The following is a 27,725-nucleotide window of genomic DNA, read 5'->3' as shown; positions in this document are numbered from 1 at the left end:
TCCTAGCGCGCAACGTTCTGTGACTCTTAAAAAATAGTAAAAACGGTGAGAAATGCTGGCAGCGAAGGGCTTTAGCGATCAGGAAATGGCTGGCAGCGAATGAGGTAGAGACCAAGTTCACATATTTTTCAACATATTTGCAGTGGTCACTTGTATAAACGCATGTCTTGTGAGTCGATCACTCTCCTGTTTCAGCAAGTAGGAGTTGGCCAGAGGAGAGGGGCGCAGAAAGCAGCAAGTTTTAGAGTCTTATTTCCTGATATTCAGACATCTCGCCTCTGATTGGCTAACAGCAGCATGACTCTACTGACTCTGTTTGCTTTGCAACGTTGATGTTTTACCTTTAAACATAACAAAAGTGTGGAGGAGTTCTGCCATGTGGTGGAGTTACTAATACTAACGGTTAGCTTTTACTAGCTGAGACATGTTCTGCACTCTCCTGGACGTTAAACTAGCAACAGTCTTCCCCGTCGTGAGCCAAGTTGGGTGAGTCCATGATTGTTAAGTGACTTTTCTATCAGTGGCTTTTGCAGGAATAGGGGTAGAAAACCATTTTCATGTTTAGCCTGCATGTGAATCTTAGAGTGACTGAGCTGATTTCAAAAATAACAAGTAAAAAAAAATTCTCGGTGAACTTGGTCTTTAAACTACACATTTTAAAGTGCAGGGAGCACAAGTCATGCCCATCTACTTCTGGACCGTGGGTCCCTAGAAGAACCAAAAAGCGTAGCGTCAATAACAGGTAACAAACCGTTTCTGTGTTTTAAAAAAGAACGACAACATGGTATCCTGAGCAGTTTTCAACTGAAAAAAGTTTCAACAGCACCTCGACTCGAGAATCAGTTTTTATTTTAAGTCTGTTTAACATCAATCTTATCTTCAATTTCCCCTTTATACTACGTGGTTGGACAACTTACATTTTCCCAACAAAATTCTACTTTAACTATTGTGACATATGGTAAAACATATTACGCAGGACAGCAAATGAAATTCCCAGACATTCATTACAAAATGCTTTCCCATTAGATCACATGGGTATGAACCTTCGGGAAGACATTACTTTGCGCTGGAGTTCTTACAACATCAAATGACAAATCAACAATAGCATCGCACCAAGCTCTCAGGAGAGTGGATATATAATACTCTAACTCTCTTGGATGGAGCATGCACGGTCTCTGAAAGTTCACACCCAGATTTATCTTATTTCTCTCAAACTTATTTTAATATCTGTTTCTTTTCTTTGTGGATTAGTCAGGAAAAAAAGCCACAGGGATTTTTTGCATAGTAAAATCACTTGAAAGTGCCAGATCAAAACGAGAACTGCAGCTGAGGTGAAGCCTGAGCCATCCTCCTGGATTTGGGCAAATTCAGCTGATGCAAAACAAGGAATTAATTTGAGGCGAGCGGCTTGTGCGTGGAGCTTGGTGCTCTGACAAAGATGAATGGCATCATTCCAAGCGAATGGTAATTTCACTTTTTGTGACAGTGCTCTAGAGCAAAAGCGACTCGGAACGCACAAAGCATTTGCAATCCCATTGAGAGTCCTTGGTACCTGCCTATCAGACACTGCACATTGTTTACCAATCATCTGATATTGATTGGTTTCAGACTAAAGTTTGAAGATGAATTAGAGGGAGAGAAGGTTAAGTCTTAACCTTGAACGATTTAGTGTCTCTTTAGCCAGCATGTAGGACTCTCCTCAGCTCACTTGGAGAATGAGGAACTTTTAAATTCAATAGGGGGTGGGAGACACAAAATGTGTCACATTCACTAAGTGAATCCACTGGAAGAAACGCAGAAGAACACCCAAAAAGCATAATCTTTCTCCCAGTTGATAGAAATGGTAATTGCATGTGTGGGATAATACTTTGAAGCTGAGGCCTCGGTCGAACAGACCGCCTATTTAGGTTCAAAAAGGGGCAACAAAACAGCTCCTTCTTTACGCTTTTGTTCACTTCTCCACTCTTTTAAATGTTTACTGAAAAAGAACCTTCAAATCCACTCTCCATCTCCTTCTCAATGTGGCACCTATCACTCCTGGGTGCATGGACACATTGTGTTATGGAAATCATGGATATGTAGCGATCATTCCCATGAATCATTTTCTATTTATTATTCAGAGGCTCAAGAATCCGATTTTCATCCTCTTGAGGTGGACAAAAAACATTTTGTGACACAAAGTGCATCATTTGAATGCTAGTACTTTGCTACAAGCCTGCATGGCTGCTTTGGGCATGTCAAAGAACACGTTTTAGGCTCCTACGTACTCCGTCTCTGGTTCAGATGCCACACTGATGCTCTAGAGGACACGAGCACATGACAACGCACCACAGGACACGAGGAGCTTCCACTCTAACATGCAGCACAAGTGATGTTCTGACAACAGGACTTTCATATTCTGATATTTTTGAGGGTCAGCTTGTTGGGATGTATCATCTCTCAGCATGAGGTTGGCGCTCTAAATGGACTGTTGGGCAACCCATCACAGCTGGGCCACACCACTCAGCATCTCCATGCCCCCCCCCCCCATCCTACAACTGAAAGCTTCTCTAGTCTGCTGTGAGGCTGTCCAGCCCACTCGACCTCCCGACACAGCACAGAATAGGTGCAGACGGCAGTAACCCCCACACGATGCCCAGGTCAGAGGTCGTGCTTAAAGGGTGCACGCAAGGCTCGTGGTCCAATGAGGTAAGAAGAGAGCAAACGTCATCCTTGTAAAGTGAGTCATCCTGTTGCTTATTAAAGCATCCTGTCTCGTAGACACTTTGCAACCATGATTGTGGTTGAACACCATATTTCAGATTTTGGTTGAACATACCAGTAGCTCCTCTCACTTGAAAGGGTCTGTAGAAGGTCTAGCACTGTTGGTGACAGGAAGCTGGCAGAGGTTATGGATTAGAGTGTGCTGCTAAGGATGCAGGTGTGTTTGTCCTGACAGCGAAACAGAGGAGCGCTACCGTGGAGGGCAGAGAGGACAGCACAGCGGGGCCCAGGGTCTGACAGACGTCTGTTAATCATCCTGAAACTAATATGTGCGCCCACTGGGGGAAACCCACACATGGCATGCCGCAGCAGCAGCAGCAGTTGCAGGAATCATGGCAGATGTTCAATAACTCAACAAGCACAATGTGTTGGAAAACACTACCTCAAACACAATGCAAGACTGAAAAAAGGAAAGGTCATAAGGACTTCACTACAAAATGCTGAAAGACATAACATTTAACAACACAATGAAAGCCTCCTTCTAATAACTGTGTGTTGTTTGTTGTAAGATGTTCATCAAATTTTTACAGTGGAAAGAAATAATGAAAAGGCAAACGGATACCAACATGTTGATAACAAAAAACCTGCTATTATTCTGAACTTTGATAATTTAAGCATAATACTGACACACACACACACACACACACACACACACAAAGTGAGGCCCTGGGGCTTAGCCAACCCTTGCAGCTTGACCGTCGGTCCTCAGCTCTGAATACGAGCGGCACTTAAACTTTCCCCTTTTCAACAGAACAGCACAAAGAGAGGGCCACATCAGCAGCCTGCTGATCATCCCCACAGATGGCTGAGCGTGGACAACAGGCAGGTCCCTGGACACGTCAACAACATAATGTCCTCATGTCCCCACACACCGTCCAGCCCTGGGCAAAGCACAGTGCAGGGCTCCCACGTGAGACTAGATAAATAGCAATTCTTTCTGGGAAGGGCAGTTGATAGAGAGGGAGCGGTTGGGATAGGAGGCCTGGTACTGCAGCTGTCCTAACTGGCCACGTCCACCCCCTGAATCCCATAACCACTCACCACCACCACCACCACCATCCCCAGCAGCAGGTTCCTCCTACAGAGTGAGGAAAAAAAAACACGCTTCATTACGTCCTCTCTCCCTGGATCAGCCAGGGGCCTTTCACTGCAGATAAGCCTCTTAGACATGAAGTAGCGCTCAGAGCTGCATTTGACTGACAGCAGGAAGGTTTAGCCATTCAGTGGACAATGCTCACATTCTCTGGCTTTAATCTAGGAGGCGGACAATGATCTGTATTTTAAGGCCTCATCTCCTCTGCTTTTCCCACAGCAGTAGGTGACTGGCACAAGGAGGAGAAAAAGAGACAGAAAAGGGCCGAGGGCCGACTGGAAGGGCGCGCCGCTATCTCCCGAGGCCTCGCGTTTCTTTGACAGTCCAGACTGAGGTGGGATGAGAAGGTGGGGTGGTTGGGGGGGTCGACGGAAGGCAATACGCATCAATCACACGCAAACACGCTCACACATATGCATGGGCACAAACAATAAGTCGTGATGGTTGAGTGCATTTGTGTGACAGACAGGCAGGTGAGAGGCCTGCTGGTGATGTGGCTTAGTGTAGCGCTTTGTCATTCTTATCTGCTCTGACCGCTGACACCCATCCCTACTCGGCCTTTTCTTGTGTGAGAGACCCTATGTGTGTGTGCTTCTATTCTTTTATCTATGTGTGATACAAAGGCAACTGGGGGTAAAAGAGCGAGAAATGTGCCCGAATTAAACAAAACGATCAGTTTCATTGAGTTTTTATAAAATGTCGTACAAAGAGCCTTCACAGCACAATCAGTCATTCACCCACTCACACACACACATCCACTCTCTGGTGGTGATGTGCTGCATTGTAGCCACAGCTGCCCTGAGGCGCACTGACAGAGGCGAGGCTGCTGAACACCAATCCCTCCAACCACCACCAGCAGGCAATGTGGGTTAACGTCTTGCTCAAGGGCACAGCAGCAGCATTCTCTGCCAAGAGCCGGGATCGATCCTACAACCCTCCGATCACTGGACGACCTGCTCTACCTCCAGAGCTGCTTTCCCACCCAGCGCTAAGTAACTGTGAAACAAAGAACACCTGTCAGCTTCTATGCCTTTTAGTTTGATTTCTAAATGTGTCCGTCAGCTTCCTTGTACACTTAAAAAAAGACACGTTGGGTGAATAAAGTAACCATAACATTTCTTTATCCTGGGAGTGTAAAATGTCCAATGAAAAAAAAACAACAACCACTTCTCTCTTGTTTACTTACTGACTTTTTTTATTAACTTTTTTTTTTTTTTTTTTTTGCTATTCATCTGATGGGAATGCAGATTTCTCACAGGAAGTGAATGACGGAGTATATTTCAGCCAAAAAGAATAAATAATACAAGCCAGGGAGACACAGTGTCAGTGTGCTACAGAGCCAGGCGGATTATTTTAGTCGCCTCGCACTTCGGACTAGTTTGTTTTTCTCCTGAGAGCGTATAAACATCCACACCTCATCTACAATAAACAGACACTGCGTCTTACTGAAAGAGGCACAGAGGCTTAGCTGAATGCATTCAAGCAGACATTTGTGGTTGCGTGTGTGTGAGTCTCTGAGTAAGTGTGTGTGTGTTTGTGTGAACAGAGAGCCCAACGTACGGAAACGTGTCCTTCAAGGGAAATGAGGTAAAACCCCTTCAGTGTCGATCACAGCGCTGCTTATTACTTTAATTGGATTATGACTACAGTTTGGACCTCTGTGTGTGTTTCTGTTTCTGAATGAGGCAGCATCAGCAACTCTAGATGGTGAGTTTGAGAAAGTAGGAAAAACTAGTACTTTTGTTGAGCAGCTGAATGAGGAATTCCAACCTAAATCAAAACTGTCCAAAACGTTTTCAATAATACGATTTCAAAGTGTAATTTCAGACACATATCTTTAATGCGCATTGATTACTGGTTTGGAAAACTTAGATTTTAGTTCGAATTTTCATTTATGATCAATTTTGTCAGATCAGACTTCAGCGACCTGTTGATTAGGAGCCTCATTTGTCTCTGCAGCCCTGCTGAGGTTGCCCTTTGTATCTGTGACCAAGTGATATGAATCTAAATAGTGTTTAATTAAACTCAGACTTGGAATGATCTTGAAAGAGTTCATTAAGAAGTTTTCATGTCTGAATTTTAGCTATAAGTGTATAAAATATCCAAGGTTGGCTGAGTCAAATAAGTTTTAATCCAGTGTTTGGGCAAATCCTTCATTATAAATGCTTTGGGGATTTTCTTCAAATCTTTAAGAAACTATGATTTTGCTTGTACTTAGTTAACCCTAAGCATAAAGTCTGCTAAATGCACCAGTTTTGTAGCATAGAAAGCTTGACCAGCTGTAGCAGCAGCACAATGACTTTGCTCTGTGGGTTGGTCTAGCCACGCTCCATTGCAGCTGCAGCAGACCTACTATTGGCCCAAACAGTTTTATGTCTTGCCAATCACAGCGCTCTACGCTGGGTGGGCTTTGCACTAGGGTTGCTACGAAGAAAAATGACAAAGATGGCGTTGGCTCTGAAGTGGCGCTCATTTAAACTGGCTTTGGCATCAATCGTAGACGATTTAGACTTGGGCTTTTCTTTAGCCTCGTATAAAACACAATGCCTCCAGTTTACCGCAACGCCGAGCTAGCATCTGGGAGCTTTAAGTTGTTCTTTTTCCCAGTAGACTGATTTCTATATTAGTGAATACATCACGCTGTTTGTTGCTCTGATCGGTCGTAGCGCCTTTCCAGTTGAATACTGTAGATTCGTCCCCACAACCAAGATCTGTTTATGCATGGAGGCCAGACTATATATTTACCGTTATAAGACGACTTGCCAGGCAACCAGTTTGGCTCATCCATTATAAATTAGAAAATTCCACGGCAGTACATTTAAATGCTTTATTCAGCTTATTGTACTAACTTGTTACAACTGTTGCAGGAAGTAAAATAGTGCTGAGCTATAAAGTGTAGTTTTCTTCTTCTTCATATCTTTACCTAGAGCTTAAAAATAAAGTAGTTTAAAAATGCTTTTACAATTTGCAGGAGGCAAAATTAGCCGTTTTTACTTGTAAATGTCCCGGACTTCTGTTTTGGACAAATATCATATTAAGTGACCATAACGACTCAGAGCTGGAGTTTTTCTGCTGGAGAGTCAACCCCCCCCCCCCAAAAAAAATGTCTACATTTTTGTCTTCCTGCAAATACAAATCTGACCCTGAAACTCCCAGTTTTGCCATCCTAATCTGGAGGATTGGCTGAAAGGTTACACCTTTAGATTTAAATATTTTAGGGTCGCAAAATGAACAAAACAACCTAATTTCCAATTGGTTTTAGTTGATTCTGCAAACCACTCAGTTCAGCATTTCATGCGTCACTTTGAGGTGGGAACATCAGTAAAATTTCCAAAATCTCTGTCTTTAAATGAACCCTGGCAAGTATGTTTGCAGTTCTGACAGAAGCACACACATCCATACTAAAAATTCCCCCTGGCGTTCAGCATGTCTTCAGCACCTCACCCTTACTTGTATTTTTTGCTTCTCTTACAGCTTTGCTCCCTTTTATCTCCCACACCTCATCACAACCCTGTCACTTCAACCCCAGAAATCTCATGTCCTCTGCACACCTTTACCTCCTTTGAGGGCTCACATCTAAAATCCTGCAACTAATAAGTCCTTGTAAGATTTTGTGGCAAATCACATGAAGTGTCAGTCATTTCTGAACGATAAAAACCATAAAAGTTTGATACTTTTTAAGTCTACTGGATTTTGGGTCCATGGTTTGTGAGTGTGCATCATAAAGACTGGCACAGCTTGATTTGATAGGCTTTAAAACAGACACACACACACACACACACACACACACACACACACACACACACACACACACACACACACACACACACACACTGAGTGCACACTTAGAAAAGACAGACCTATCCATTCATGGACTGCCTGATGCCAAAAATGTAACAGGCTACCCAAAAAAAAAGACTGAAAGAGGTAAAGAAAGCCACAGTCAAGTGGTGAGATAGACATATCAGAGGACAGGCAGGCAGAGACAGATTGGGCAATTAGACAAACACACGGAGAAAGATCATTCCATTACATAGAGGGACTGACATGGCGGCCATAGAGACAATGGACTGATTCAACTCACTACTGAGTGTTTATGTCCCCCGTCAGTCTGCATAACCAGTGTCCCCCATGACTGCTCGCAGCTGACACACACACATTTCCACACACTTCTTTGACCTCTGGGCTTGAACATGATTCGTGCACACACACACACACACACACACACACACACACACACACACACACACACACACACACACACACACACACACACACACACACACACACACACTCTCTCTCTCTCTCTCTCTCTCTCTCTCTCTTGGTTTGCTTTCTGTCACATGTCAGCACATCATGTCTCGCCTAACTGTATGTAAGGGAGAAGAAGGTGTGTGTGTGTGTGTGTGTGTGTGTGTGTGTGTGTGTGTGTGTGAGGAGTGAAATCTGACTGAATGAATAGGCTTCTGTTGGACTGCTCGTAATGACTTTATTTAGGGATGCCATGTTTAATGTCAGGAAACACCGGTCATGCGTGCTGCCAGCAGCGTCCGTGATGATGGAACAAATGATCCACCCTCATCCTTGGGCCTCAGCCTCACCTTATCTCCTGGCAGGACTGTTTTCTAGAGCACAGGTGAGTGAGCAACAACATGAAGATGAAGAAGAGGACTTCCTGTCCTGTCCCACATCTCTTCAACACCCCATCACTCATTCTCAGTAATCCGTTTAAACCCACGTCAGTCCTCTTCATTATCCTGCTGTTCCATACTTCTTGTTACCTTCTTTTTTTCTCTCTCCCCCCTTCAAAACCCTCCTCCCCCTTTTCTGGTGCAGGTATAAAACACACCAAAAGTTTTTACTGGAGCTGGGTAATGAGACAGACCTTTGACCTCGCCTTGATGACTTCCATATCTGTGCATGTGTAGGAATACGTGCGGCTGTGTATGAGTGTGTGCGTTTGCAGCTGGCGGCTGACAGCGACATGACTAATGAGGGCCTAGGACAGAAATAATAGGTGGGAATTATAACACAGAAAGGCTACAAGAGGAAAAAGAAGAAGAAATGTCCGACTAGGAGACAGAAGGAGTGGTAGAAGGTAAAAGAGGAAAAACAAACCATGAAAGAAAAGTTCAAAATAATTACACAGGCCAGGCTGTCACTGAGAACTAATACCTGAAAATATGTGTTAAACCCTGGGTTTCTTTAAATATTTTTGAACATTTTCACCTTTAAAAGTCCTCAACAGAGAGTGGAAACCTATGTAAAATAAACTTGGTGGTCTGCTCAACAAATGCTACTTTGGCTCAGTTTGTGATCACTTGTTAAGCTAATTGGTTAAAAGTGTGAAATCCTTCAAATCTTTCCACAATAAAACAGCAAACTCCACCATGTTTTAATACAACCACCTATTTTTAGACAATGTGCAAGTGTATGATTTATCCCAGGTTGATTATAAAAGTCAGAATTTTTCAGATGATAATTATAGCAAAGGCTGTTGTTGGTTCTGTTTTAAGGTTTTGTAGATAATCCCACATTTCTAAAACTTTTAATGGGACTTCAAGGATAAAATAAGCATCAAAGCCTTTAATTCCAAAACACATTCGGATTTGTATTTTTATCAAAAAAGTCAAATAAATCACATGGATAAAATAATTGAATGTAGTACAAAGTTTACACCTCTAACAAGCCAAGTTCTTCCGTGGTTTCCCCGCAACTATGTCAAGTAAAACAACACGTCTATATCTGTATTGGCTAAGGTATAGGCATCACTCTAATATTTCAATTTGTGGTCCTAATGACAAATCTTTACTCTTGGCGAAGAAAAATAAACATACTTCTGGAACCAAAAGGTTTAGAAATAAGGAGGAATAAAGACATCCGATCCTGCAACAGAAACCAGACTTTGTGGAATAAAGAACAACCTGGACAGCACATCTGACTTTCTGGCAGCACACGCCTGCAACTGTCACACTCGAGGTCAGAGGTCATCATGTGTAGACAGAGCAGAGCTGTGTAATTATGCATGATAAATGTAATCACACACAGGAAGCATTTCTCCTGACAATTTACTGGCTTAACCTTGTCAGATGTTCCAAGATGCAGACAAAACAGTGTTAAGCATCATGCTGAGGGTGTTTTCTCAGATCACAGCAAGCACGTAAAGCTATAACACACACAACCTGATCAATGATCTAGATCTCTTTCATTCAGAAACTGATGGTGTGGAGATGAAGAACCAGAAATAGAATGATGGATGGCAATACCATCTCATAGAAATCTTTTCACTGAACCCCGAGCCAGAGGGTCTTAACCCACTGACACGAAACATGGCGCCAAGACAGAAGCAAGGCAGATGGATGAACAGACAGATACACACTCTGACAGACATCCTGTCTCAAACCACAAATAGATACAACAATTAGGTAAGGTCTGGTCATTTTCATTTCACTGACCCACGCCCCCACCTCCCACGCATAAAGACAAATTACTGCTGCCTTCAGATTTTGGCCGATGATTCCAACCCTGACAAACATGTGGTGTGTAGGCTGAGACAGCAGACATAAATCATACCTGCATTTGATTTGAAACAATGACACGCAGAACCACTTGAAATGTTGTTAATGTGCTATTTCAGACCCAGCTGAGGTTTCTTTTTTTCATCAGATCTTTTGTTTAGGTAAATGGGACAAATGCAATAGTTTAAACTTTAGAAATTTTTATTTGATTGCCTTCAATTAATCCTCAGACAGCAGCCATGTTAGCCTTGGTTTTCATTTACTTTCCAGGGAATATTCAACTTTACCAGAAGTAAATAAATGTTTGTCACGATTTGCTTCTTTTCTCTTCAAGGTTTGCCAAAGTGAATCATCCACCTCTACTTAGTTCTATTAGAAACTAGTTTTTGGTTGCTTTCACAAGTCACGTTTTCAATGTTCAAAGTCTCAATTCCTCGAGGAGCAACTTTAAGTCAAGTCTTTGACGGTCGGGTCTAAAATCTTTGAAGAGCACATCTAAAGCCTGGTTTATGGATTTGCGTCGGTACAGAGACACACAACGGCATTATCCGTCGTAGCGAGGGCTCTCCAACAGGCACACGAGGATGGAGGGAGTCGAGCCCAGTTTTCTAAACATCCGTCAAATGAGGCGGAGAATGCAAGCTTGTGATTGCTCACGAAGACGCTTCCTTCACACTCGTTAACAGCACCGCCATTGCGCTCTCAAAAACAATTAGAAGAGAGCTGAAGATATCTACCAGCAGACATAGAGCAGCTTGAAGAATACCTCACGTAAAAAACAAAAAATATTAACGTTTAATTCACTCTTGACTGGAGGAGTACAATGAAAGGCATCAAGTGTTTTATTCGTAGATAGAAATGATGGGAAATTTGGGTTTAGAGGGGGTGAGCACATGAAGAGGTGAAAGGGGAGAATGAGGGACAAATTTGTCTGTTTTGAAAAGTTTCTGAAATTTAAAATACATAATATAAACACAATAGTAAATGTACTATCTTGGACCAGATACATGACAGGATGCCCCAAAAAAGCGCTACACCCTCTGTTGTGCTGGCGGGGAATTGTTTAGCAACGCTTTCCTATCAATACGTGTGCTTCTCTTCCTAGTGGAGCTGACGTAGAAGCGTGAACTAGGCTTAAGACATATTCACATATTGACACATATTCACAAGTCAAGTCTTTAGTCCTCTGGAGGAAGTCAAGTATTTGATGTGCTGAATCTAAATCAAGTTTCATGTAATTAAAGACAAATCCAGGTTAAAAGGCAACTTTTATAGGTGCAAGTCTGAGTCAAGTTTGACTTGCATGCCCGAGAAAAGTCTCAAGTCTTTGGTGGCCAAGTTTCAGTTCTTTGGAAGTTAGGTCAAGTCTCAAATCTCTAAGGGTTAAATATGATTAAAAATGAATATTCTCTCATGGGATTTCTGCAATGCACGCCAATCAAAGCGCTACAAAGCTCTATGTTATGAATTCAAAGCATCTATGTACCCATCAGTTAGATTAGGTCAAGTAGCATGATCAGAAGTAGAGCAGAAGCCTCAATCCATCAAAACGTATTTCCCTGTTACCTGTAAATGTCCCTGTTTCTGCCACAATAATATACTGTGATTTATGTCAATTCCATGCAAAGGATATGACATTGGCTGTGTTCATGAGTACTTTACATGGTACGTTACAGACATACAACAGTCTGAACACAACTATCTCCAAAATAGTCTACTTTTGCAATCCTGGAAAAGAAAACGACAACACGTCTAGATGTACGCTTCAGAGTGAAATTTAGAGTGATTTAGATCCAGACTTTGTTTTCTGCATTTCAGGGCTTGTTTCAAAACCCCAGAGGTGACTGCTGTCTTGGCTAAGCAAAATCAGAATTACATTAAAACCCAAAGAGCATTTCATCAGAGGCAGCAAAGCCCCGTGGCCCAAGACACTTGTAATAGAGTTTCTCCTGTCACAGGCGGAAAAAAAACATTTAAACTCCTCTTGAATGGAAGGTTTACATGGTCCTGGCAGCAAGAAAATATGCTCCCTGCAACTGATCAAATCAGGCCAAACAAATTGCATTTGTCAAGAGAAGGATCAAATGCTAGCACCCACAACAAACACATTTGCGGCCTGATCTACAAAGAGTACCCGTGGCAGGCCGACAGTATTTGATTAGCAAAGTAACACTGAATAAGAGAAAAATGTCTTCAGATATCCAAACTGACTTCTTTCCTCTGCTACCCCCCACCCCCCACCCCCCACCCCTGCCTGCACTGCACATATGTACTTTGAGGACTTGCCATAGTACAAATATAAAGAGGTGTATTGGATTTCTATGAGGTCAAATTTAGATGCGCCGCATGCCAATTTCAACAAGTCGGGTTAAATGGGTATAAATAGCCATCTAAAATACCCCGCCCTTGTAAAACCGATGCCTTTTGAAGCATTCCTTGAGTTCATCTACAAGGGATCTTAGAACAAATCAACACTTGTGTCTACGATTCTCACTGGGGAATACAAGAGATCTGTCATGTATATCTATAATGGGAAAAGGAGATATTTCTCTAGTTTGTTATTTAAATAAACAGAGGCAGGGATGTCTGCTATGTACTCGTGTGTGAAAGTCAGAGGGGAGAGGAAAAAGAGAGAGACTAAGGGGCCTGACTGTCTAACAGACAGGCAGGCAGATGGACGCAAACTTGGCATTGGGGAATATGTTTCTGCCAGGGAGTGATCCATTAAGACCGAGGAAGGCCAAAGGGCACCCTCTCTGTAATGAGTCATCATCACTCAGTGGTGTTCATGCTGGGATGGTCCATGTGAGTTGCGTGTGTGTGAGAATCATTGTCTGGGAGACAGAGCTGCAGTGTAAGCAACCAGCACTGCTGTTTTAAGCGTCTGGGAAAGAAAGAGAAAGAGAAATATCCCTGTTGTTTAATCTGGCTAAACATAGACACCCCTGCCAATTAACTCCCAGCAGTTTCATTAAAAAACATGGGTGAGAAGGTGAAAATGACACACTCTGGATGAATCTGGATAAAACTTAAATTGAATATCTTTTGTTAGGCAGAACCAGCCTTTGACTTCTTGAGGCTTTGCAAACACCCACTAGATGAGCTCTGCCATGGCAGCTGGTCCAAGGGTAACACAGTGGGCAGCTGGACGGGGCTACAAGGGAGTTGTGGTAATTTCATAAACTTTTTTTCCCCGCTCTTTCTTTTATTCAGGCTTTTGTTTGACCACATCACAGGTCAAACTGACCACTAAAAGGGCAGTGCACACTGTCAGCACCTTGTACTATAGCTCATAGTAAATGTTACAGCTACATTTCAGTCAGCTATGGAAATGATTGTTCCGGTGTACATTTATGTGCATGCACATGCATGGGGCCGTATTTTCTGTTTTGCAGGATTGGACGAATATCTCAATTTCTTGGCAGATGACAGACTGTTTGTCATCCACGCCACAATCAAGAACTGACCTTCAGCAGCATAACTACTATTATCCGGTCGTTTTTCTCCTCTCTCCTCCCTTCATCCATACATTTCTATTGCCTCTCTTACCATTTTATCTTTCTAATTGTACCTCCTTTTACTTCTCCTTCACAGTTTTTCTGTCCGGCCTTTGTCATTGATCACTGATGCGACTGGCTGCCTCCATGCTCAGTAATGACCTGCACTGGTAACCAGCAGGCTGCTCCTTTTGGCCCCCTCGTAGATTGAACTGTCAGATGGCAGCGATTAATGGCTGGTCAGAGACACGGACTCACACCTGCAATATCCAACAGTGCGCTGTCCATCCCATCCCAGTATTTGCACACGTTGACAGATGTCTCTACACTTGGGAATGCTAATTAAGGGTTTCTTGTAATGATAAGACAGTTCTATTCTATACAGAACAATGCAGAAGAACAGGAATATACTGTAACTCAGTCCTTAATGAATGTGAACTTTTACTAAAATAGAAAACATATCCATTCACATTCTGCAACTATGTCAACAGAAAATATTTAAAATGTTTTATCAGGTTGCCTTCTCTACTTTTTACATCTGGAATGATTCATTTAGTGTGCTGTTCACAGCTGAGCCACTATACTCAAAAGAATCACAATAAATGTCTGAGATATAATTAAGTGAGTGGAGTGTTTGGTCTGGTTTGTCTGCTGAGATGTGTGCAGTTGGTCCATGTGGCCATCCCATGTTGTGCTTGGCTGGTAGTTTGCTAACTGTCAACGCAGTATCTCCTAACACTGATGAGCAGAAATTTTCCAAACGATTCCCAAAGCTTTCATTCCTTTGTTTTAATGCTCATCCAAAAGAAACGGCCAAGAAAACTGTGGTTTCTCCCCTGCTTAGCATTCCTGAAAAGATAAAGAGCACAGAGGGCCAAATTTCCAGTGAGTTCTTGAGGTACAACTAACCTTTTTAGTAGCTGCTTTTAGTTCCAAAAACATCAAATTGCTGTATTTGACCAACAGCTGCATCAGGAACCAACTATTTCATTAGAGGAAATCTTTGGATTGGGACCAAAAGGATATACAGTACAACTTCCCTAGTTTTGGATCACATCCACCAAACTGATGATTGATGAACACCTGACCTTTAAAGATCATGTTGCCTCTGTTGGTCGTTCATGCCGCTTTGCGCTGTATAACATACGAAAGATCAGACCATACCTAACACAACATGCCACCCAGCTCCTGGTGCAATCTACTCTCATCTCCCGCCTCAATTACTGCAATGCCCTTCTAACTGGTCTTCCAGGCTGTACTGTGAGACCTCTTCAAATGGTCCAGAACGCAGCAAGGCGTCTGGTCTTCAATCAGCCAAAAAGAGCACATGTCACCCCTCTGTTCATTGAGCTCCACTGGCTACCGCTGGCAGCACGCATCAAATTCAAATTGCTAACACTAGCATATAAAGTCCGAGATGGTACGGCTCCCATCTACCTGAATCCTCTTGCAAAGGCTTACGTCTCGGCCCGGCCGCTCCGGTCATCACAGGATCGTCGGCTAGCAGTGCCTACACCACGCTCAGGACAATCCAGACTTTTCTCATGCTTCGTTCCACAAATGTGGAATGACCTACCAAGCACTACCAGAACAGGAGCTTCCTTTTCAATTTTCAAGAAACTCCTGAAGACCCTGCTCTTCAGAGAGCATCTTCTAAACTAGCACCCTCCCTGCACCCGTCCCCACCTCTCTACTGTCCACTCTTTGTTCCTTCCTCTCCATGATTGATGTCAAGTTGTTGTTGTTATTGTTGTTGTTAGCCTCATGGGCAAAATGCTGATTATCACTTGTAAGTTGCTTTGGACAAAAGCGTCTGCTAAATACATAAACATAAACCAAACACCATTTGGTCCTCACAGCTCGTTCCTCACTTTAGTTCTAACCTGAGTTTTAATCACTGTTTCTCTTTGGGCATAACAAAGGTTACACTCCACATCTTGCTAATTGACTTCTGGGTAAAACAGCCTATCTTGACCCTGAATAAGAAAAAAAAAACAGGAACAAAAATAATTAACTGTTCTAATGTCTAGATCAGGGGTGTCAAACATGCGGCCCGCGGGCCGGATCCGGCCCGCAAGCGAGTCAAATCCGGCCCGCGAGATGGTTGTGTAAACTTTATTTTCATACTTTACAATGTAGAGTGAAAATAAACTTATCATTGTGAGCAAGTTTTCTCTGTAATGAGTATAAATAAAACAAAGCTGCGCTAGAGGCTCACACAAGAACTTGAATCACATCCTGAAGTTGGCCGCCACTCAGGATGTGACTTCTGATATTGATGTGCTAATGAAAGCTAAAAGATGTAAAGTAAAATGAGTCAAATATACTTTAAGTGCTGCATGAAACTGATCTTGCCATGTGATCTGTAAGCTCTTTAAATCGCTAAGGAATTTTTATTGATTGATTGATTTTTTTTTTCAAATTTTCAAGTACACTTCAGGTGTCATACTTGTACTACACTGTCCTCAGGCTCCAACCTTGTTTCATATTGATTGTATTAAAACAAAGAAAACAATCTGAAGTTTTTTTTTTAATTTACCGGTCCGGCCCACTTGGGATTAGATTTCCCTCAATGTGGCCCCTGAGCTAAAATGAGTTTGACACCCCTGGTCTAGATGGATGGTTGAATGGCCAGGAACTAGCAATGCTAAACTTGGTGCTCACAGTTCTGCATAACACAAGTTATTCTTTTCCTGTTCAATACCCTTTTTGACTGGTTACTTACTTTAACAGATCACCAACCCGTATACCACATTCCACTGAGAGAGTGCGGTCTGGACTCCGGACGGGCTCCATGCAGACTGCTGGACTGTCTTTGCAGAAGCCGTTTGGATTCCAGACTGCATCCTTTCCATACTTGGTGTGAATGAGGCATTAGTTTTCTTGATACATCCAGACTTGTTTGAATATACAAATGTATTTAACTTTTTATTAATTAAACATGCCACAAATTCACCACTATTTGTGGATCCCAGTAAATTCCATGGCACTGTGATTCTGAATATTTCACAAATCCAATCAGAAGTGTGGATTGCTGGCAAAAGTGTAAAGTAATCCAATTAAATCTTAGGAGATTAACTTATTCAAAATAACATTCTAATTCAAGCACGATAATCATTTGGTGTAAAACACTACCCTCAGATTTAGTGAAAAAGAAAAGAGGGAGAAACTATGATACTGTAAGGTGACCCTGTAAAAGATGGTGCCAGAGAGAATAATGGAAACAATTAAGAGAAAAAAGGAAACAAAAGAGGAAAATGACAGAAAATGAAGAGGAATAATCATCTGAACAGTGGATGTGAATATCAGGCCAGTAGGGGTTTGGCGTGGCGTATGAAACCAGGATAAAATCGATTAGCTTGTCCACTGACCCAGTGAGCAGAGGGGTCCCCCATCGCCCAAGTCTTGCCACAGCTCTGACAGAGATGTCCAGAAGCTGAGGTCCCCAGGGGTCGCCGATGGACACTGAGGTGAACAAAGTAGTGGCCTCCTGTCAAACTAAAGCCCTCGAGCAGCAGCAGCACAACAGACCATGATGCAACGCTTCACTGATCCCTGATTCCAAAGGACAGAAAGAAGATGTAGTACAGGCTGCAGAAAGACATGCTGTTTAGAATACATAATTAATACCAATTTATTTTTAAGTTATTGAGGAATTTCAGCCAACTGATAACACATCTTAATCTCTCTTAGTCCCAGGAAATTACAAAAGCACCATTAAAGTTCTCTTTGAACTTGTATTCCTTTGCTCTCATCATCAAAAGTTGATTGAGAAAAAGTGATTCTGGGAAGTATTTTATGCTTGCCGTTGTTTTATTTAGATAATGTGTGCCTCTTTTAGTTCCTTTGTTAAAGATACTGTCAAGCGTTTCTTTGGAAATTCTCAAAACACCAGAAGGACAGATTCCTGACACCTGTTGGCGGACCTTGTAACCTCTGCGTATCGTTTCATCGACTCTTTTTCTTCTCTTGATTTCCTCAGCCAAATCACAGGGCGAGGAGCACCCTTTGATTCCTGGCTCATTGTAGTGTATTTGACCCCAGAGGTCACGGAGTGGAAAGAAGTGTATGTGTCACCCTCAAGCTCTTCTCAGTGTTAGAATAATATTCCTACGGCGCTTTTAGGATGCTAACGCTAATCAAAACAGGACATCCTGAGGAGGGCCACGCTCTCTCTCCCTTGGCCCTGTTCACTGGCTTCTTCGTGTTTTTGTGTTTGCGGAGGAGCGACAATCCCAGGAAACAGCAAGGAGGGTTCATCAAAGCTCCAGGCGGGGGGCCCCGGCTGCAGGATTGCTGGAATGTGACGCGGAAAGGAATCTCTACTGTCCTATTGTTCCCTTGTTTCCTCAGTCTCATCACAGGCCGGCACGTTTAGTTCAGTCACAGGTAAGCAGCGCTAATCAGCCATAATCATTCTTTTCCTCAGACACATCCTAACGTCTGCTACATTCCTGGACAGATCAGCAACAAATACACAACGCTTCTATCAAAACTCCTCTATGAACGACAAGTCATTGGGAGAAATCTTTAAGGTTTAGGGTTAGGGATGTGATTGTTTTTCTGGGAATGTTAGTGAAGCGTGTCCCAAAAAGGGACCAAAATATTCAATGTTTGCTAACAAAAGAAATAACTATTATGAAAGAATACTGGTTTGTGTCCCATGGACTGGCTGTCCTCAGTGTTTAACATGAAATCAGACTTTGGTGTAACCCCTAAAAAGTTAAGTATAGCCAGATTTTAGCACAGCCTCTCCTTTAAATCAGATGAGTTTAGTGTCCACACTCGTGTGATGATATTTTATCTTCATGTCTTCCAACATAACATTATCACCACTTTTCAGCAACACCAGGAGACGCCATCATCTCCAATCAGCCGAATATGCTGCAGCTCTAACTCCATCAGGAAGACCTCAGCTTTGATCACTTCTCCTCCCCTCCTCACTCCTGTCCTGCCAGGGTGAGAGGTCACTATTTAATGAGCTTTAGGGTGGAGAAGGGAGAAGGAAGCTGGTTATGGTGAAGATGAAAGGGGTACGGTGAAGAAAACTCATAGCTCACAAACAAACACACCTGATTACATTTGCCCTGCCTCCCGACATGACCTGATGTCCTGTTTTATAATCTGAAATCCTCCCTCGGACTCTCTCTCACCACCTCCTCCCATTGGTCCAGCCTGCCTCCACCCAGGGAGATCCCCGAGCAGCGCTGGAACACGCTGTTATCACCACATTCACAAAACGATTGTTGGGTAATTCCTGTTTATAGCTATGCGCTCCCTTCGGTGTGTGAGAGCTGTTTTCCCCATCAGCTCTCCAGGACGGCCATCAAAATGTGGTGTTTACAAGCGTTGCATGCCATTTGAGCACATCTGCGAGTACAAAGTTTTGTTTTGTTTTGTTTTTTCTCCTCCAACTTCAAAAGATTTCTGACAATATCCACAATGGGCTGAAGGCTCATTAAAAACAAATGGAATGGAATTTCTACAAAATCTCATTTGACATTTACGGATGAAATGTAAACCAATTTAACCCGTGAGAATTTTCAAAATGACTTTATGAGAGAAGGTAAACTGATCACCCGGCAGCATAAAAGAACCATCAGACAAAACAACAACACACACAGGCAGCTAGCATAAATTAATACCTAAGATTTTAACAGTGTGATAAAGTAACTTATGGCTGATGTGAGACATGAGTCCAGAGTGTCGGACCCGGTTTCTACCACCTGCTCCAGGTAATTGATTGGTTCATATAAATGACTGAGTTGCATTAATTAGCCAACGGGCATCTCTGTTTTGAAGCTTGCCAAGTGGTGCTAACTTCGCTGCTTGCTTTGGGTGAACTGCACCATCAGCATTGCATTACATCTCCGCAGACATCATAACGACACACAAATCAGTTTAATGTAAACTTCTTTTTTTTTTAGAACTCAGCAATGTGCCATTTGTCTTGGAGCGGCTTGACAAAACGGCAGCATGCCTCACGTTCAACAGCTAGACTCTGCAGAGTGATTTTGTTCACAAAAAAAATCATGTGTACACACACATACACGTTCACCACCCCTTCAAGCAAGCACACACACACACAAACACACTCACAATCTATAAAAATATGCTTAGCTTGGGACTGCTCTGTTGATAATGACCTCAGCCTTGGCACCGTTCTGGGCCAGACCAGACGGCCGGCATACTGGAGGCTTTTGTGTTGACTCACTATCTCTAACTCCATGACCTTTAAGGGGAAGAAGTAAGCAGAATTGCTTTTTTTATTATTTAGAAGAGGTAAGGCTCGCTCATTGTTCTGTATTGGTACAGTTTCCTGGTGGTAAACACTCTGTGGTTCCCAGGCTTGACATGTTGCTGCAAAGTCCCCCCACCCCAATCCTACCAACCCTTGGTGTTCCCACACTGCCCTGTCTGGGTCATAGCATCAGAACTGCCCTCTTAAAACACACAAACACACACACACACACACACACACACACACACACACACACACACACACACACACACACACACACACACACACATCAGCACACAATTTTGACACATAATCATTTTATTTTATAAATAATAAAATGCCACCCATGCATGATTGTTTCAGATACAGCACAGGTTGAACAGTGTTATAAAAGATTAAAGGCACAAGAGAATCCCCTTAGGAAAGACCTGATAGGGGACCCATAACTGGGCCTTATTTAGCTACTTGGGACAAGGGCCATCCTTCAAGTGAGTGACAACAGTGCCTAAACAAACCACTAACCTCATCAGCCCTCTGTTTACAGCCCAGAGTCTGAGTTCTGGACAGCTCATTAACATCTGAGAACTTCCAGCAGAGTCCTTTTCTCACATTGCTGATGGATGAGCAGTCCTGAGTCGCAATGGATCATGCACGTATTTCTAAAATTCAAATCCAACACACCAAAATGACTCGTTCCCCTCCCACGTTGGTGCTGTATATTCACACAACAGAGAAGATCTTTCAGCACAAGTTCTTCTAAATGTGTCAAATCATTTATGTAACTTTATTAAATCAACAAAATCCCCTTTTATTCCTGTTCATGAGAAAATAGTTCAGAGTCTTTGGAGTGGGTTTTGTGGAAATGGGTTGAATAGGTAATATCTTACCTGTTGGAGAAGGCTCTATGAACAACCTCAGTCTGGGAAAGGAGATGGGTTTAGTCCAGATTAATGAGCGCAGCGAAACGTCAATGAGGGTTCTTATGTTTTTAGACAAGACAAAATTAATTTCCAATTCTCAACTTGACCTGACAACAGAGAATGTGGTTAATCTCAGAGAAACATTATTTTTTTCACTTTCTGATTTTTCACTTTTTTTCTGTTTGATTTCATTTTTGTTTGTTTCTGTGGTTTTATCATTTAACTCACAGAGAACAGGGCTATTTATTTGCGAGAGCTTTATCAGTTCAGAAACAGGCCCAATCCCAATAATCCTACTATTAATGCGCCCTACGGCCTTCTGTGAAGTCCACTTGGAGGAAGTGTGCTGTAAGGCTTTGAGTGTGTAGTAGCTTACACAGGCGTGCAAAATATTGCCACATTAGAACAGAGAGCATTGCGTCATCAACCGCAAAGCATGCCAGGATGCTGGTTGCTGTGCTACATTTAAAAAAAAAGTTTATTCACAACTTTCAAACAAACAACCAATTATTTGAAAAAAGTTTACATTCATTGCTGCTTTGTCTAAAACATTCAGAGCATCAACTAATCATCCTAAAATGAACTACTTTCATTTGAAAATATATGTTTTCAGAAAAGGCACTTGAGCCTTTTCTCCACAGCAGTGGATTGTGGGTAATGGCCTTTGCCTTTGGGTCCTTTGGGTGAAGTGCAGATCAAGGGTGCAAAAGGGCCTGATCAGTTCAGTTTACAAAAGCGACACCTATTGCCAGTGTTTCCTCTCATTTTCATTACAGTTGCCGGCAAGAGCTCGGGGGTAACTCCCCACGTGATCACGACACCTCCCTCTGTTGTGCCAAGGTGTAACTTGCAATCACATGTCCGGTGATGTGGCAATATTACTACCAGTATGACTCGCAGTAGCAGCAGTATTACGCCGGGGACACACCGGCCGCGGAAGCGCCGAGAAGCGAATCGCTCACGAAATTCGGCCGCTGCTCGCCGCTCCTCAGTTCAGATCAGACACACCTCAGTCGAGGTGCGCCTCAGCTCAGCTGTAGTTTTTCTTTTAACCACTTGGTGTCCTCCATTTCCTCTCTGCCTTTTCTCAGCTCTTTTTCTCTACGTTTGAGTTTGTGTGTGTGTGTGTGTGTGTGTGTGTGTGTGTGTGTGTGTGTGTGTGTGTGTGTGTGTGTGTGTGTGTGTGTGTGTGTGTGTGTGAACTTATGGTATGAGTTGTTTCTGCCAGTTGAATCTCTTGGAACCCGCTCCAATTCTGCAGCTGTATCCTAGCAGTTTCTTCCGAAATGGGTACGTAAATAACCATGTTTTTCGGGGGTCGTACAGCTCCTTGAGTTTCTCAACTTCCATAATTAATTTAAAGTCATCCATCTTAACTGCTTGCCTCAGACTTTCTGCCTCTCTGTCCTGTTTGCTCCGGAGAAAAGACACCCAAAACCACACACCCCTTCACGTGGTCACACACGCACACAAGTTCGATGTGTGTGTATGTGTGTGTGTGTTTGTGTGGTTTTTCTGCAGTGTCTGATTACGAACACATTTGACTATTGCGGAATTTTATTTTGAAATGCTTTATTTTGTGAAATTTACCGGCCTGCCTCTCATGTCTAGGTTTGACTTCCTGCCAGGATTGACGCGATTCACCCGCGGCTCGCGAATAAATAGAGCAGGCGCCAAAATGATCGCTGCACAGCATGGGCTGGAGCGCCGGCATCGCCGGCGCAAGGCGATTTGCGGCGCTTCAGCGGCCCATGTGGTCTATAGAATAGCTTAACAAAGGCGCCGAATGAAGGCAGTCCCATTTTCGCGGCACTTCCGTGGCCGGTGTGTCCCCGGCGTTATGCTGATTTGCTGGTATGGCGTGTCTTCTAAAAAGGGCTAACTGTTTGCTCAGGGACGTGGATGTTTTATCTCCACAAATAGCACGCCAGGAGGAGCCTCTTCCATGTCAATGAGTTGCTAATGCTAGCAGTTAGCTTCTGTTGACCAAGACGTTCTCTGCTAATCTAGATGCTGAAACAACAACAGCCGTTATGAGTCAATATGGATAAATCCAGTTCACAATGTGGCATAAATCTGTTGGGCTATTTATAGATTTTCACCTATCTTCTATCAGAAGCTAATGCAGGAGATAGGTGTAGGAGACTATTCATGTTCAATATGCATGGAAAACTCTGATTATAGTAACGCAACACATCCTCACACCCTAAGCGTCGGAAACAAACGCTTGGTCAGCCACCCTCCACGTCAGACCCAAAACGCCATAAGTGCCCTTTTCGTTACCTATGTGCGAAAAGGGGTTTTTCCCTTTGGTAACTGCAGATCCCAATGCAGCGTAAAACTGACGTGATTAGATATCCGCTGATGCGGCACCGAACCAGCTCGTTTAACCGCACCTAAACCTTAACGTTTCACTATTTATAAGCTTCCCCTCACCCTCATCTTAACTTTAACCCTCTACCTAAAACGTTACTCTCACTGTGATCAAGCGTTTGTTTCCCATGCATTCTGACTGTGAATTTTCGTATTTGCCGCCCAAGGGGAACGTTAGAACATACCATCTGGCGAGGGGAGGTTACACATACCCTCTACTTTTGACCTCCACCTTGGTAGTTGAAACCTCCCCCTCGAGTTGGCTCGGTCCAAACTTGACCAATGACGAGGCGGCTCCAGCTGTTCACTTCATAGAGCTGGCTTTTAGAGCGATCGATACATCACTAACGTGTTAGCTAGATGGTTAAGGTTAGGATAGGGGTGAGGGGAAGGTTAAATAAGAAGATAAGGTTAAGGTGAGGTACAATGAGCTTGTTTGTTGCCCTGGCTGCGGACATCCCATCGCGTCAGTGTAACGCTGCATTGGAATCTGCAGTCAAATAAGGGGAAACCCCTTTTCGCACATAAGTAACGAAAAAGGGCACTTTTGGCGTCAGGGGTCTGTCGTGGAGGGTGGCTGACCAAGCGTTTGTTTTTGACGCGCTGGGAGTGAGAATGTGTTGCGTAACCAAACATAATCATTCAAAATGTTTTTTTTCTTCAGTCAACTACATCTTTAAGCCAATCTTGAGGGATTCTCACTGACTCAGATCATCATCTAAATCTTTTGGTGGATTTTAACCAAAAATGTTTCATTCACTTTAAATCCATCTTGCTTCTTTATATAATTACTCACATTGAAATCTTTTTACAGCAGGAATCAGTGCAGGTTTGTGAAACCTGGTGACAAATTAACTGAAATGGAAAGAACATTGTTGTGATTAATGACAAAAACACTTTTTACGTGCCCCCGTTGAGATGAACTGATGATGTATTGGTCACTTTGGTTCTCTGTTTCTCCAAACTGAAGCTGCTCAATTACTCTTCACAGGAAAGATAATAATTCCAAACCCTTCACCTGAAACTCACTTCAAAAGAGGAGCTCTCTAATTGTGTTTTCTAATTCTTATAGAACAGCAAACATAATAAAATAAATGTTGGGGGGAAACTGTTGGTCTTTTAGAGTTCAACTTTAAATCATGTTAGGGAAATAAGAAAGGTTTCATCTTCCTGATTGTTCTTGATTCCTGACCGGATCCGTTTCTGAGATGATCAGCGCGCGGAGCCAAAGGGGCGCAGGCGCGGCGCGCTGCTCCGGGACAACAAGGGCCGTTTAATGGGGTCTCACTTTCCTCGCGCCGGCCGCTCCCCCTCACCTCTCCAATGGGTCGCTCTATTAACCGTTTTAATGAGCTCCACCAGATAAACGCGAGATGCATGGCCCATTGAACAATGTGGAGAGAGGACAACGCACTGTTCGCCGCGCGAGACCTCTCTGGCACACACACACACACACACACACACACTGCTTCTCTCATGCCAAACAGAGGTGTCAGTTGACAGACCAGACATCAACATGAAGAGAAAGTAATATGATCGTTAAATTAAAGGATTGATTTTATAATATCCATCTTAAATTAAAAAGTTCTTATTTGTAGATTTTATAAATAAAAAAATGTGGTGATATGTTTTTATCAGAGGGAAATGTGTGCAACTCGCCAGGCAACATGCAGTTTTTGCGTCGTTACATCTGGACCAATCATTCCACCTCCATCCATCACGCTTCCTACCTCTCCATCACCTCCTCTATTACATTCTCTCTCTCTCTCTCTCTCTCTCTCTCTCTCTCTCTCTCTCTCTCTCTCTCTCTCTCTCTCTCTCTCTCTCTCTCTCTCTCTCTCTCTCTCTCTCTCTCTCTCTCTCTCTCTCTCTCTCTCTCTCTCTCTCTCTCTCTCTCTCTCTCTCTCTCTCTCTCTCTCTCTCTCTCTCTCTCTCTCTCTCTCTCTCTCTCTCTCTCTCTCTCTCTCTCTCTCTCTCTCTCTCTCTCTCACTCTCATTACACAAGCAGGAGGCGCACACTGAACACATTTACCAGCAGCGCCCTTATGAGGGGTTTGGGAATTTAAATATTCACTGCAGACACTGTGCAGACCTGGCAGAGGGCCAGGGTGGGCCCGCTTCTCTGAGGCCCCCCAAATCAGTCCCTCCTCTCGCCTGACTCTGAGAGGCGGAACCCCTAATTTTTCTTTCATTAAAAAATTAAAAACAGTGGGCTAATAATTTTTAAATGCACGTGGGAAATATCTCTCAGGCTTGTGCAGAAATCAAATTAGTGAATGTTTTCTTTTTTCTATTTGTTTAAGAATGAATGAAAATAAATAACATCACAGGAATGTTACAAATTTTGAAATATCCATGTTTGTTCCCTTATGCACAACAATCTTTCTTTTTAAATAATAAAAAGCTTATAAAATAATAATTATAATCATGTTTTAAGATCATACTTAAACGAATATATAAAACACATTTTATTTTACCTTTTGACTCCACAGCAAGGCCTAAATACGCTATAATTATTTTTACTTGAAAAATCCAAGCTGTTCTAATTTAGTGTAATAATCACTTAAATTAAAGCAAAAGGACATTTAACTAATTTAACACACTAAAAAGATCAGGGTTATTGGATGGCTTGCTTTCACTGAAAAATAAAAATAAACATATTCAACAATTATGCTGTCTTAAAGTTACTTGTTTCTGGAGACAAATAAATGTAAACCACTCGAAAGCATGAACTAATATCAAAAATAGAACAGTCATAGAAAAAAAATCGAAACACTTTAAAGAAAAATGTACATGTTCATAATTTATTGTTGCAAATCAATATATGAGAAACCATATCAATCACCATGTGCATAAATCTGCTGGTGTGCGTGTAATTCAATCAGTTTTAGTGGCAATAATGTCATTTTATTATTCAGAATTTGTTTTTACCTTCAAAATATTTGTTCACGTCCTAAAACCCTGTAGATAATTAAGGATACACTCCGCATCCCCTTTCCTCTTACACCATAAAACATTAAGAACCCGACAAAAACTCACACAAAGTGCAGAAAATTAAAATAAAACTCCTTCTCTGAAACTTGCATGCCCCTTTTCCCTCCTTATTGTCCCATCCATCCTCCTGTTTCTCTGAGGCGAAAAGCAGCAGCTGATGGTCTGGAAGTGCCGGCGCGCACAACGACGTGGGATTTTAACTCGCAACGCTCTTCAACACCACAGCGCCCACTACATGCAACGAGCTACTGGATCGGACGCCCTGCAGAAAGTTCCTGCACAGCTCCACCAACTTTCCTCTACTTTCCTCGAGGACGCGCTGAATTCTTTCATTCGCGACAGCAAAAACCCGTCATCTCATCTGTGAGCGGTGAAAGTTGGGATTGTTCGGTGGGACCCAAACACTCCCAGAAACTGTTAACAGACGCGGCGATAGCAGCGATAGGTAAATAGAAGATGCTAGAAAAGGATTTGTTTAAAGAAAGGGATGTTGCACCTACTCGTGGCCAGTTTCCGCGCCCTGCCTTTGGACCTCATGCTGCCAGTCTCCCTGCGTGGGTTTGTTTGGATTTTTTCTTCAGTCTTTTTTTTCTGTTCCTCCTTTTTTGATATTTCTCTGTCCCCTTTTCTCTGAGTTTCTCATTCCAAAGGCGCTATCTCTCCAGCATTGTCAGTCTGGACACCTTCGCACATGCGCACAGACACGTAATCTGCCGGCAGCAAGTGCCAGGAAGGGAAGGGGAAAAAAAGTTTGAGACGATTTATCACTTCGAGAAGAGGCTGATATGATGAAGATGAGGTGGATCGTGGACATCTGGTTCATCGGGAGGCGAGATCCTGGGAAAGTGGCTCGCAGCAGCCTTTCAGATACTTAGAAATACATTTTTAAAAGTATTTGATGCATGTTTGACTTTATTTAGGCAAAAAACGAGCTATAGATTAGTTAACCCAACCAAAAGTTAGTTTGTAAAACATATATCATGTTAAAGTAAAGTTTTAAAGACAGAAGATGGATGTTATCCAGCAGTTACCCCTCCCTCTGCTCTATAACCATAATTACACCGTTTTCTCTTCATATGAAGCCACATAAATCAAAAATCACCGCTGCTGAGTCAAATAATTAAAGGCTTTAAGTATATTCACTGCAGAGGTGTGACATTGTGGCATCATCAAGTCATCTCCATGTCATGTTTTTGTTCTGCTCAGCAATTAAACCAGGTGATTTCAATCAACACAGTGAATTAACCTGGTTCAGTTGCTGAGCAGAACAAAAACATGACACGGAGATGACTTGATTATGCCACAACGTCACACCTCTGATTATTC

The 27,725-nt window shown here is 42.7% G+C and overlaps 1 protein-coding gene across 1 annotated transcript in view; it reads right to left on the bottom strand.

Annotated features, from left to right (window-relative positions):
- The window catches only part of mecom (MDS1 and EVI1 complex locus), a 170,102-nt gene extending 143,039 nt beyond the window's left edge, over positions 1-27,063 (bottom strand). Inside the window, exon 1 of the mRNA XM_054743414.2 lies at positions 26,900-27,063. Within this exon, the coding sequence (XP_054599389.2) occupies positions 26,900-26,936 (37 nt within the window). The 5' untranslated portion in view covers positions 26,937-27,063. The remainder of the gene's footprint in view (positions 1-26,899) is intronic.
- Positions 27,064-27,725: the final 662 nt, after the last annotated feature.

This window comes from Nothobranchius furzeri, chromosome 13 (genome assembly GCF_043380555.1).
Source record: "Nothobranchius furzeri strain GRZ-AD chromosome 13, NfurGRZ-RIMD1, whole genome shotgun sequence".
In the NCBI taxonomy this organism is placed as follows: Eukaryota; Metazoa; Chordata; class Actinopteri; order Cyprinodontiformes; family Nothobranchiidae; genus Nothobranchius; species Nothobranchius furzeri.
Note: the sequence above shows the minus strand (reverse complement) of the source record. Positions and strands in the feature narration are given on the sequence as shown.